This window comes from Paroedura picta, chromosome 5 (genome assembly GCF_049243985.1).
Source record: "Paroedura picta isolate Pp20150507F chromosome 5, Ppicta_v3.0, whole genome shotgun sequence".
NCBI classification, from domain to species: Eukaryota; Metazoa; Chordata; class Lepidosauria; order Squamata; family Gekkonidae; genus Paroedura; species Paroedura picta.
The window spans coordinates 67,343,452-67,356,653 of record NC_135373.1 but is presented as its reverse complement, the minus strand read 5'-3'; the positions used below and the strand labels follow the sequence as shown (position 1 = coordinate 67,356,653).

The following is a 13,202-nucleotide window of genomic DNA, read 5'->3' as shown; positions in this document are numbered from 1 at the left end:
AAACAGGTGGTGAATAATTTATGCTCAATCAGGTTTGCAGCATGACCACCTCAGCCTACAGGAAGAAAAGAAAATTAGAAGTTCCCATTTTAAGACTCCCTTCTACATTCTCAGACTATGTACAGATGTCCTAGGTTGAATGAAATGACTAACAACATAAAATATATACTGATTTCTGATAATGTGTTAAGCACTTCCCCTGATCTTTGTGTTTCTCCTTCCCTTGCACAGCTAAAACTATAGCACGATAGGAAAAGGCATCTAATCCATGAAGCACCTGACAGGACTACAGTTATGGAAGAATGGCAGGGAGCCAAGAGTTAATAGAACTAAACCAGATTTCTAGATAACAATTCATGAGTCAATATTACAAAGCATAGTCAGGGCTGGATTTGGCAGTACAATCTCTGTTAAATGGTATGCCAGCAAGAATGCTGTCAGACTAGGGACAGGATGGAACTGGAGGTCAAAGTGTGAGACAAAGATAAAGAAAACCAAGTATAAGAAGATAGTTCATGAGGTAAAATTGGTGGCATGTACTGAAAAAAGTCATGACCCAAGGTCGCAGTTTGCTGTGGCATGGAGACTCATGCTGCAGGAAGGATCTGGCTGGGAATGGAGCCCTTGGAATCCAAGTCCCAGCATTCATTGTGCAGTGGGAAGATGTAGCTGTGCAGAGGGAGCAGCGAGAGAGGGAGCTGGGGCCAAGTCTTTATAAGGGACCTGTGTTATTGCCCTGGCCTCTTTCCCCCTTCTCACTCGTGGAAGCTGCCCACCCTACCCTCCCTCTATTATGGTTATTGGGAGAATGTTTATGACGATGGAATGTTAAAATGGCTACGGTTCAGTTTATTTTAAAATATTGTCACAACTTACAGGTTTGGGGCATGGGAAAGGCCAAGCCTGCATGCTGGCATCCCATATTTGGGGGCTTATTAAGAGGCCACGTGGATGCAAAGTCAGGGGGCTTGGGTGGCTGACTCACATTTCTGGGTGGCAGGGAACCCAGCAGTGGCTGACACCCAATGGGTTCCCATCAACAACCACCTCCCATGGGGATCAGCAGGTCATTGGGGCCCAGACATCCTGGCAGCCTTGCCGGTGAAACCGTGGCAGAGACCTGCTGAGAGAAAGTGGCTGCCTAGTGGTTAGTTGACCTCAAGAGGGCAGGATCTCTTCCCCCATGCCACGTCACACTCTGTTATGCATTGAAGTTGTGGCTAGGTTTACACCCAAAATAAATGTTTCCAGTGTCCTTATTAATGTGCAAAAATGTTCCCGTCCTGCAAAGCAAAGGACACACCAACTAGAATACTGGAGGATAAAAGGCAGGGTTCAAAGAGGGCACTTGAAACCTTGACACACCTTGAAACTTTGTCTCTCAGGAACCATCCATATTACCAAGTCCTCGTGTTGTTCACAGAACAACACGAGGACTTTGTCTCATACATGAGGTAGGAGTTTTGTGGAATCAAAGAAGGCAGGGCAAAGCAGGTTTAGCATCTCCCACCTTCTGTTGTATCTGTAAGTCACCTGCTACTGTAAAATCATGTTACTTTTGTGGATGCGCATAAGTTTCCCAATAGTGCCAGGAATAGCTCCATGGGGTGGTTTGCAGATGTGATAACAGTATGTGGGAGAGCTGCTTCTCTCTGCGTGTTTTGGTCGCAAACAGAAAATAGCTATGTACATCTGGTAAGCACAAAGCTCGCATTTTATGTATGTTCAAAGTCCCAATGTTGCAGCAAGTTGATGGCATTTGCCTGCTATAAACCTACCTGAATGAGCCTTGAATGTGCACTGCCTGAAACTAACAACCTAGGTACAACTGGTTGTTAATATTTATTTCTGGTAATTTTCTTTCTAAACAAATGTTGTTCTTGTTCATTTTTTAAAAGTTAATCATCTTGTTTGTGTCAATTTACCTCTTTGCCCCTCCGTTATCAACCTAGGCTTTGTTAGATTTATATTCACACCCAGATTCCAACCCCCTGAAACTTTTTAACTCTCACTGGGAATTCCCAGGGCGATGTAGGAGGCAGGAAACTGTGACTGTCAAAATCTCCCTGTGTGCACCTGCCCCCGAGAAAACTGTCACAGTGACTTCTTTCGTTTCCTAAGGACTTGATCTGATGATTGCATTTAATGCTTCTCCAGTGCTCCAGTTTATTTTATTTCATTTCAGTATGATTTTCTGTGCTATTTTTAATGCTTCATTGTTTAGTATGCTGTCTTGAAAGCTGTTTTAAATTGTGGGATGCAAACTTCTTGAACAAAGAACCAAAAAGAAATTATATTTATCATTAAACTCCAAGGAAAACTTAAAATTCAAGGTTCTCACTTTTCTTCTATGAGGCACCAATGCCATTTTAGAGGTGAAGCTGGGTCATTTAACTGGACCCAAAGCAGAAGAATAGGGTGATTGTGTCACTTTTTCAAGAGCTGAAAAGGTTCCCTGAGGCAGTTTCAGTATTTGAAAAGGCTTTGGCAGTTGTACGGACCTGTTGTCTAAATGAGGCAAAATACCAGGTCCAAATGTGACCGTGCTGCAGTCCACTAGACTATCTTCCATCTGTCGCAGGATCATGAGCATCGTGCTTTCCAGGGAGATGTGATGGAGCTCTTTGTAATTTCCCCAGCTGCCACTGAGCTAATCGAAAGCTTAGATATTAGTATTAAGGGGGATTGTCCAATTTGTCTGCATAACTGTTGAATCTATTTGGCTACATATTTCATATTATTATATACTTCCTGTGTGTAACTCTGCCATCCTATTATTATATACTTTCTGTGTGTAATTCTGCCATACAATAAAAAGTACTTGAAAAGTGAATGGGGGTGGGGGATGGGGACCCAAGATCTCCTGAATCTACTGCACTGTAGGCCCAATCAATAACTGTCCTTCAACACATTTTTAAGTGGCTCTAGTTCACCTCCAAAAGGGTGGTGGCATCCATGGACTGGCTCCATAGGTGCTGTAATCTATAGTTTCACTCTATGATGCTCTCCAGGAAGGGATTATGGTTTAATACATGCCAGCAAGAGATGAAAAAAGGATACTAACAAGGGAATGTCAGGAATCTCAGAGAGAAACAAAGCAAGTAACACATGTAAAAACTATGTGAAAATATCAAACCATAACAATCATTTGACTGTTCAAAGTCCCGCTAGAAAGAATGACTGTTATTAATGGGGTCACTTCTTCTGGGATATTCTTTTAAAGAGAGTTACTTTCAATAACTTTAGAAGTAACAGGGCTACTCTGGGGGGCTTTTCGCACACCTTCAAAATCGCACAATGGTTGCCAATTGAAAACGCTACTGATTTGCCATTATGCACAACGTCATTGACAATCTGCCACACACCTGAAACCGATCCGCAAAAAGCGCTTCCTTGTAGCGCTTTCAGGGAAATCCCAAAAAGTGGATTCACCCTCCGGAAAGCGCTACACTCCTGCAACCAATCTGCAACACTAGCGGGAAAGTTCTGTGCGTTACCATTGTTGTGGTTTCTACAAAGTCCCTCCCCCTGGCTCTCTCCTCTGATCTTCCGGCGAAGCGATCGCCATTTTTTTTTCTCCGAGCGAGCGAAGTTCAACCCACCAGCAAGCCTGTTTAGAGGCTTCCCCGGCTTCAGTCCCTCCCCAGAGCTGTTTATTCACTAAGCACAAACAACAGACAAGCCCGTTTGCTGATGTATTTTCCCTTTATTTTTTACACTGTTTTCGGCCGAAAATCGGGCCCGTGGGGGGGGGATTTTTTTTTCACTTGGGGGGAGCGTGGCAACGATGAAACGACAGCTCAAACACACCTGCCAGCTGATGGGTCTCTCCGTTGCAACGAATCAACACATATTCGTTGCAATGGGTGTGTGTGTTTTTTTTTAAACCTTTCTTAAAGGGAAAGGGGCTGTTTGGGAGCATGCTAACGGCTGCCCATTGGCTGCTTGACAGCCAGGGGCGGGACGAGCTCGGCAATAGCGCTTCCTTTCTGGCGATTTTTGCTGAGACCGGAAGCTTGTGGGAAACGATAGAAACGCAACTGGATTCCACTACAAAGTCAGGTATGCATAATGACGAATTGCACTATTTTAAATGGAGATTTTTCGTTCAGCAAACAATTTGCTACAAGGATCCCGGTGCGGAAAGCCCCTGGCAGTCCTTTCAGATATAGTACTGCACAGCTAGCACCAGAAGATTCTGGCATAATTTGGTAAGGCCCCTCTTCTACCTCATAGCCTCCATATATATTCCTGATAGTATGGGGGAGAAAACAGTAGGCCTACTAGTTCAGTTAAAGTTGACACAGCCCATCACATGCAGTATAGTGATGGTGGTATCTTGTTTACTTGTTTAATGCCCCCAGGACTAAGCTATCTAGCTGATCTAGACCATATATCTTATGGCAAAAGTTCTCTTGAAGTGTCTTTCCTTTCATGGTAAGGAAATAGTCTACATACAAACAAAGTATTATGCATACAAAATTGAAACAAAACACATTAATGTAGTGGCTTAATCTCTGAGTAAATCGTCTGAGAACATTTTAGGAGACGTGTTTCAAACATGATGTTAAAATACCTTTTCTTTTTCAATCTGGCACACCCTGTGAGCACCATTAGCAGTACCATTGCAGTATCTGGGAAAAGAAACTTGCTTTAATAAAATTCTCTTTTCCTTGAAGAAATTGGTGTAATATTAGGAATGATAGAATACATGTATTTTACCCATTTGCTTGCTTTGCCTTTTCTTTCCAGTCATCTGCTTCACAATCATTAATATTTTCTGGGGAGGAAAATTAGCAACCATTTCTTAATGAGTAGTTCCAATTTAGTTGGTTTGTCCTTGCCAAAGTGAAGGAAAGAATGTAAAAGAAAGACAATATACATTGATGCATACCATCAAGTTCCAGGGCAAGATTGGTGGCTCCATTTGCATAAGTCATTTCTAAGGCATCGACTTCGGCTTCAGCGCTGATGATTTGCTGAGCCACGGCCTCGACGATGGGCATCACCATAGCAGCAGCTGTGGTGTTGCTAAGCCACATTGACAGGAAGGCACTGCTGGTCATGAAACCAAAGGTAAGCCTGAAATCAGGAAAATGTCACTAGTCATCTCTGCTTAAGTACTCGAAAAATCACAATAACACGCAATAAAATGTATATTCCTGCAGCACTGAGCAAAGTTTATAGACTTCCTCCAGCCTAAGGACCTTTATCCAAATTAAATGGCTGTTCTCAATGCAAGAGCCACTTAAGCTGGAAGAAGGCTACCTCAGAAAACGGTTGGATTCACACTCATTCACTGCAACTATGTTGTCTTCTAAAATATTTTTATTGTTTGTAAAATATGTCACAGATTCTATAATATTCTATAATATTGATTAGCAGGTTTCTGGGAGACATAGGTTTGAATTCCAACTCTGCTGTAGAAGCTCATTCGGTGACCTTGAGGCAGGCACACTCTCAGTCTAACTTACCTCACAGGGAGCTCGTAAGGATAAAATGGAGATGAGGAGAGACATGGAAGCCAGTTCGGCTTCCCCCTGGGGACAAAACAAGGTATAATACTAGAGCTGTTGTGTGATGTGTATTACTGTGTGAGAGCCAGTTCGCCGTAGTGGTTAGGAGTGCGAACTTCTAATCTGGCATGCCGGGTTCGATCCTGTGCTCCCCCACATGCAACCAGCTGGGTGACCTTGGGCTCGCCACAGCACTGATAAAACTGTTCTGACCGAGCAGTGATATCAGGCTCTCTCAGCCTCCCCCACCTTACAGGATGTCTGTTGTGGGGAGAGGAAGGGGAAGGTGATTGTAAACCGCTTTGAGCCTCCTTTGGGTAGGGAAAAGTGACATATAAGAACCAACTCTCCTTCTACTACTACTATGTTTTAGCTTAGAATCATAGAATCATAGAGTTGGAAGGGGCCATACAAGCCATCTAGTCCAACCCCCTGCTCAACGCAGGATCAGCTTGTTTGGATGTTATGGCTAGAGTTTCAAACAATAAACCTTATATTCATTCAAGAGTTGCTGTGAGGAGAAAATGGAGAACAGAAGAAGGCTGTAAGCTGCTTTGGGTCCTCATTGTGGAGAGAGGTAAGGTATAAATTAAGTAAATAACTAAAAGTGTTGTTGGCATGTTAACTTTATGCAGAGGTCTGGTTTCCTGGGATATCCCAGGCTAGTCTGTTTTCATCAGATCTTGGAAGCTAAGCAGGTTGGCCGTGGCTAGTACTTAGATGGGAGACCTCCAAGGAATACCAGAGTCCTGACATGGAGGCTGGTAATGGCAAAGCATGTCTGAACATTTCTTGCATTGAAAACCCCATGAGTCCTCATAAGTCAGCTGTGACTTGACTGCACTTCCCACAGCCACCACAGTTTCTTGCAAATTAGGAATGTGCAAGAATATGCAAGGAAGAACACAGAATAGTTTTTCGTGGACATATGCTGAATCACCCTGTAGATAGCACTGCAATTTCTTTCCTACTGTCTTTCCATTTGGGTAACCTTGAACACTCCAGTAGAATTGTTCACATAATGCCGGAAGCAGTGAAAGGTGCTTTTATTGCCCGGTCAAACTTCAGCTTGTGAAATCACTACCTTGCCTACATAATAAACACCTACAATACAGAAAGTGTACCCTTTCCCCCTTAATTTCAGATCAAATGATCATACCAGGGATAATTTTTACAAAGATCGCAAAGACCTTTGGAACCCATGAGGATAAAAAAAATCCTGTATAAGTGTTAATGATTGCTCAAGTTTGCAAGAGTAGCCTCTATTGAAGAGGTAAAGAAAGTGATCTGAAATTATTTTGATAGCCCTTATTTTTGATAGCCCAAACTGACTAATGATATCTAAACTATTCAGAAATTAATATGCTTGCTTGTGCTTTCCACAGGAGTACAAAAGATTAAGCTCTAATTCTAGATATTATCTGTCTCACTTTTTTTGTCTACCTGTTATTAGCAGATTACAGTAATTACTGCATAAAGCTCTAGAAGAGACCATTTGAACCAGTTTACTTATCTTGAGGGTCAGATTAAAGACAGAATATTAGTCTTCGTTTGATAGGCATAACTCCTGCTAGAATATATACTTTGGTTTGGAATTGAGATTCTACGGGAGTGCTTCTTTTAAAAATGTATATATATTCAATAATTCATTATTCCATGTTTTTATCTCCAATGGCATGCACCATCATCCCCCCGTCCGTTTTAACCTGACCACAAGAACCCAATGAAGAACATTAAGCTGAGACTGGCCCCAAGTCATCAGGCAAGCTCCCATAACAAAGTGACAATTTGAATCTGGGTTTCTTAGCTTCTAGTCCACTGCTATAACCACTACACCATGCTTGCTCTCACCTATTTTTTCACAGATACATTTCAAACCCCAAAGCAAGCTAGGAGTGCCTTCTGAAATGGCACGGCTTTACATAGTGTCTGAAAGGTTAGTAAGGAAGACATCTTATGTACCATTCCATCCATAAGACCATAAGCTGAATGACCTGAAAACTGACTACTGAACTTGACAAAACAAGGACACAGCAAACAAAAAGACTGTTTCCTCACTGAGGTGCAAAACTCGCATTGCCTCCAACTTGCAAACACATGGTTGTTAGCCTTGCATTTGCAAGCTTCCTGATGGGAGACCCCTCCTACATTTTCTCACTGCCTCATTGTGGCTTTTTGCCTCCCAATGAGGCAGCAAGGGAAAACAAGTCAAACGTCTCCCTCCGCTCCTTGGCTTGTCAACCACAGCAAGCCACAGGTTTGGAGTTGTCTTGTGGAATCAAACTTCCACACCCCCCCCCCCGAACCCTGAAAAAAAATTTAAGTGCACTTCCAGGTTGCTATGCCATAATGCAACAACATTAAAGCAGTTTTAATAACTGCTATGGAGTTATTCTGCATTGCTATGGAGCAACACCACAACAATAAAGCATCCCCCCCTTTTTGGAATTTGTGTTATTTTGGTCTCTATTTATATTCTGGTAGATTTGTGAGAGGCTGGACGTGGTAACTGGACCCCAAAGAGTGACTGTGTGTAAACAGTAGGCTTAAAAACAAAGAACATGGACGCCTAGCTGATCGGGAGAGGGCTGCTTCATCACGCCCGACCCCTTCCTTGTTCATTCCACACACTTAGAAAACACAAATGGGACTGTGTTTTGTCTGCCCGATACCAAAAAGACCACGGACACTTTAATGATTTTATCATAACTTATGCAAAGTAGCTTTGCAGTCCTGCAGCAAAGCGGACCATGCCATTTTTTGAAACAAAAATTCTCAGAGCAGGAAATGGAGAGGGTAGAGCATGTGCAAGGGCAGGTGAAATGCTGAGGGGACTGTCACATGTTTCTCCCTCTACACAGGATTGCCCCTTTTTGCTCCCTGATGTGAAGCATGATACTAGGTAGGAAATCCAGTTTTTGAGATTTCCCTCATCTCGAGGCAAATCTGGTCAAAACTTGAGCCAGTCCCCAGTCCCCAGTCCCCAGTCCCCAGTCCCCAGTCGCCAGACAGCCTTGTGTTGCTGACGACGTCATGTGGAAGCAGCACTAAAACCCGCTATGAACCAGAGGCTGTCCAGGTGCAGATTCCTCCTGCAGAATTGGTTGGGAGGATCTAACTTGGAGCATCAGTACAGGGCAGAAACTCAGGCATGAGATGACATTTCATGAAGGGTAGAGCAGATATCCTGTCAGACAGATCCAAATTCCTCATCCCTTAATCCAACTTTACAAATTTAACACTGCTGCATTTTGCAGTACTTATGTACAGGGTAAAGGCAGGTTGTAAATTGATCTGGGCTGACTTTTTTAAATATTAGGAGCAATTAGGCATCCAGTAGGGTTGCCAACCTCCAGGTAGGGCCTGAAGATCTCCTGGAATTTCAGCTGATCTCCAGACTACAGAGATCAGGAGCAAACGGCAGCTTTGGAGGGTAAACTCTATAATTATTCCATGACATTCTCTCCCATTCTCAAACCCCACTCACCCCAGGTTCCACCCCCAAATCTCCTGGCATTCCCAAGCCCATAGTTGGCAAACCTTAGCAGCCCAGTTTAGTAGGCTGAGGGTTGTCAAGTGCTAAAAGAGGAACAACAAGGCCAAATGTTTGAAGACCTATGGGGACAAAAGCCATATGTGATAGAAATCAAACTGGATCAAGCAGGAAAGCTCTGCATTTAGAGTTGAGTCAGACACCATTAGAGATAAAAGGATCAGGGAAGCAGTCAAGAGTTTAAAACAATGAGAACAAAAAAAAAGTGAAACTATCTCAGGAGAACTCATAATCTCTTTCGATTAAAAAAAGAAAATGACCGGGCAGATCCCAAACAGCAATTGGCAGGGGATTGGGGAATTATCAAAAGCAGCAGGGGGGGCATGCTCTGGTATCTGGACAAAATCCCTTCACAGCAGTTTTTTTCAGGGACTCAAACTTCCATCCCCCATGAATCCTAAAATTAATTTTAAAAAACCACCCTTCCGTGTTGCTACGGGGATATGCCACAACAGTAAAACATTTTCTTAAGATTTCTTTCTGGAATTCTTTGTATGGTCTCTCTTTATCTTCCAATAGATTTCTGATAGGTTGGCCATGGTAATTAGACCCCAATGACTGTGTGTAAATGAGGGGTGAATCTTAGACTGCACATGGCTGCAATGCTGCAAGGAAATCTGGGACACAGAGAACACATTACACACCAATTCCTACCTCTCCACATATTCCCAAATACCCACTTGAGCAAGCACTCAGGTTGTGTATGGATTTGAGTCAGACCTAGTTCTCACCATATCAGCAAGATGGCATTCAGCAAGGCCAATACAGTGTTAGCTGTGCACAGAAGTGGGAAAAACACTGCAAGACCTGTGATTGGTACTTTTCAGCACTTTGGTAAAAGTACATTTCAGCCTGGGGCAAGAGGGTGTTTCACTCTACACTCCATAGTGTTTTCACTTGTTCAAATAAGCCCCTCAAGATACTGATCTCTACAAGAAAGAAATACCAGCAAAGAGACCTTGGTGAAGGGAGTTTGGTTTCAGTGTTTGAGACCATGTGGGGGGGGGGAGTAAAACCTCCTTTTCCTCTTTACTCCCAAATGAAAATCTGGCCCTTTTGCAATTTATCTTTAAAATCTGCTGATGGATCTGCCAACATGACACTGGTTTGGCCCTCAACCCCTGTCATTCTGAACCCAGCACTGCATTTCTAACTAAAGTCAGGTCAAGATTTTCAACTCATGGTGAAATCAGATTCTGAGACTCAGGATCCATCTCCTTATATTCAGTATCCTGCCTTGACAGTCATCCCATGTAACCAACAGAACTCATATGGAGTTTACATGATTAACTTGTTCTCATGCAAATACTGCACCCTGTACAAAAACCCTAAAGTGCAATCCTGTGCAGGATTACTCCATTCTAAAGCCATCAATTTCTATTGAACTGAGAGGCCTTCTCTTTGATATGGAAGGTATTAACATATGGTGTGATTCTGCAAACAAATGGGTCCTTGTGGGAAATGTCAGGTGGGAGGATTGGATTATGTCAGGAAATTATTATTTGGATAAGGGCTTAGGAATGCTATCATCAGCATATGTTCATTGTCCACAAAAAGGGAACCAAGCAGCATTATAAAGCTGAAAGTGGAAAACAGAGGGAGGGAGAAAGAATTAGTGGTAGTATGAGTGAGCTGATCTGTACAGAATTGTAAAACACACACACACACACACACACAAACACTGTTGTGCTTATTTTCCATTCCCAGTAATGCATTGCCAGGACTCTACATTATAGAACTTGGAGCAATGACTAAGCCCTGAGGCTCACCCAGCCTCATCAGATCTCAGTGGCTAAGCAGGGCTGGTCCTGGTTAGTACATCCATGGGAGACCACCAAGGAAGTGGCTACACAGAAGCAGGCAATGGCAAACCACCTCTGTTTATCTCTTGTCTTGAAAACTCTACTAGGTCACCTTAGTTCAGTTATTATTTGACAGAGCTTTTCACCACCACATCCAATGAGAGAAGCAACCTTTGTTACAGGAGTGCTGAAAGATGTTCCTGTACCAGCAAACAGACAGGGGGAAAGGAATGAAGGTGTACTTGGCCAGATGAGCCCTCGTGGCACTATTGACCACTGAGGAGCTTATTCACTGCAGGACTTGGAGGCCAGAACAGGTGCAAAGAATGCCTGATGACCATACCACCAGTCCCACTAGCTCTGTCTTCTCCTTAGAGTCTCACCTGGGTTACTTGGGTAGAGAACTGGATCTCTATGCCAGGCAAAATGGTCCAATATGCCACTATTTAGTACCTATATAGGAGGCTGCCTACCCCTGACCTAAATCTTATTTAATTAGAATGGGATCCCAGGATGACTATAAAGCTGAAATAGGGTTGGATCAGGTGGTTAAGCCATCCTTGTGCTTTTCCATTCCCAGTAATGCATTATCAGGACTCTACATCCAATGTCCCTGTCGGCCACGTTTGATATGCTCGACCACGAACTGTAGCCCACTGCCTTGCTGGGTCCTGGATCTGGGGGACAGCCCTTCAATGGGACAGCTCCTTTCTCTGGAACCAGACACAGAGAATGGCAGTTGGGGAGGGATTATCATGCCCTTAGCGATTCCCTTGCAGGGTCCCACAGGGAGCGGTACTCTCCCCTACATTATTTAACATCTTTATGTGCCCTCTGGCACAGCTGGTCTGGAGTTATGGGCTGGAGTATGCGGATGATGCTCACCTCTATCTCCTCGTGGATGGCCACCTGGACTCCCCCCCCCCCCCAGATACATTTGCCAGTTGTTTGGAAGCTGTTGCTGTATGGTTACAGCCTGAAATTCAGCCCCTCCAAGATGAAGGTCCTGTGGCTGGGCAGAAAGGTGGCAGACCAGGAAGTGCACATACTCACCGTGGCTGGGGTACAACTTAACATCTCATCCTCAGCCAGGAATCCGGGAGTGATGCTGGATACCTCCCTCTCTATGGAGGCCCAGATCACAAGGTTAGCCCACACAGCCCACCACTGCCAGGTGAGGCTATTAGCACCCTATCTGCCCCTGGGTTGTCTAGCCACAGTGATCCATGCAATGGTCACCTCTAGGCTGGATTACTGTAACTCACTCTACACGGGCCTGCCCTTGTCCTTGACCCAGAAACTGCAGCTGGTGCAGAATGCACTAGTATACCTTGGAAGGACCATATCCAGCCTGTGCAGAGGCAGCTGCATTAGTTGCCTGTGCTGGCCTGGATCAGTTTCAAGGTTCAAGTGAAGGGACAAATGATTGGACCGAGTTAAACTGTGTGTGTATGGGGGTGGGGGGAGGTACTGCAGAGATGGCAACAAAGACATTGAAGCTTAAAAGAGAACACTCCTTAGTTACCTTACTTGTATCAGGAATTGTATTCCCTGGTTACTAATGCTGTTCAATCATATTCTACTCCCTGCAACAACAGCAGCAGCAACAACAAGAAGTACTACTACGACTACTATTTTGCAGCCAAATTATGTAGCCTTGTAGGGTTTTCAAGGCAAGAGCCAGAGAGACGTGGTTTGCCGTTGTCTGCCTTTGCACTGCAGCCCTGGGCTTCCTTGGTGGTCTCCCATTCAACTAGTAACAATGTTAGGAAAACAATGTTGCCAGCTGCTTTTGGTTTGCTAATAGGGAGTAAAGCAGGATATAAATATCTAAATAGATACTTGTGTAGCTCTTTAACTCCTTACAATTATGAGCAGGCCTACTGAGGCTGCAGCCCTTCTACCCAGCCCTACAGGATGCATCCCTTAGCCCCTTTGCAGGTTTCCTTGTCAGGCAGTCCAAGTGCAGGGGAGGGAAAGTTTCTTTTTCTAACTGTCCCCAGTTACTGCCATCAATATATGTGACAACTCATTGCTTTTTCATCACAGCAGCATCTGGCAGCTGAGAATCCAAAAACCTGTTCTGCTTGGAAGCTGCCTTTGTCTTGCTGATTGTATTGACAGGAGACAGTTGGGGATATCTGACCCTTTGCAAGCAATAAAAAAGGAGCACAGCTTGATTTTTGATTCTCTTGCCTTCTCATTTGTAAAAAAAACTGACAACAAATTGGGGGAAAGGCACGGTTGTCTTATGTGACTAGAAATACTACTAGGACCATCTAAACTCCAAATTGAATAATAACCACACAATATATGAAAAGGTCTTTCCAG

At 43.8% G+C, this 13,202-nt stretch overlaps 1 protein-coding gene across 2 annotated transcripts in view; it reads right to left on the bottom strand.

The window, feature by feature from the left end:
- SLC13A1 (solute carrier family 13 member 1) overlaps nucleotides 1–13,202 on the bottom strand; it is a 100,033-nt gene that overhangs the window by 29,263 nt on the left and 57,568 nt on the right. For both annotated transcript variants that reach the window (XM_077338366.1, XM_077338367.1), the window contains 3 exons: nucleotides 4,895–5,082; nucleotides 4,723–4,780; nucleotides 4,577–4,634 (listed from right to left, as the gene is read on the bottom strand). In XM_077338366.1, coding sequence (XP_077194481.1) covers nucleotides 4,577–4,634; nucleotides 4,723–4,780; nucleotides 4,895–5,082 — 304 coding nt within the window. The remainder of the gene's footprint in view (nucleotides 1–4,576; nucleotides 4,635–4,722; nucleotides 4,781–4,894; nucleotides 5,083–13,202) is intronic.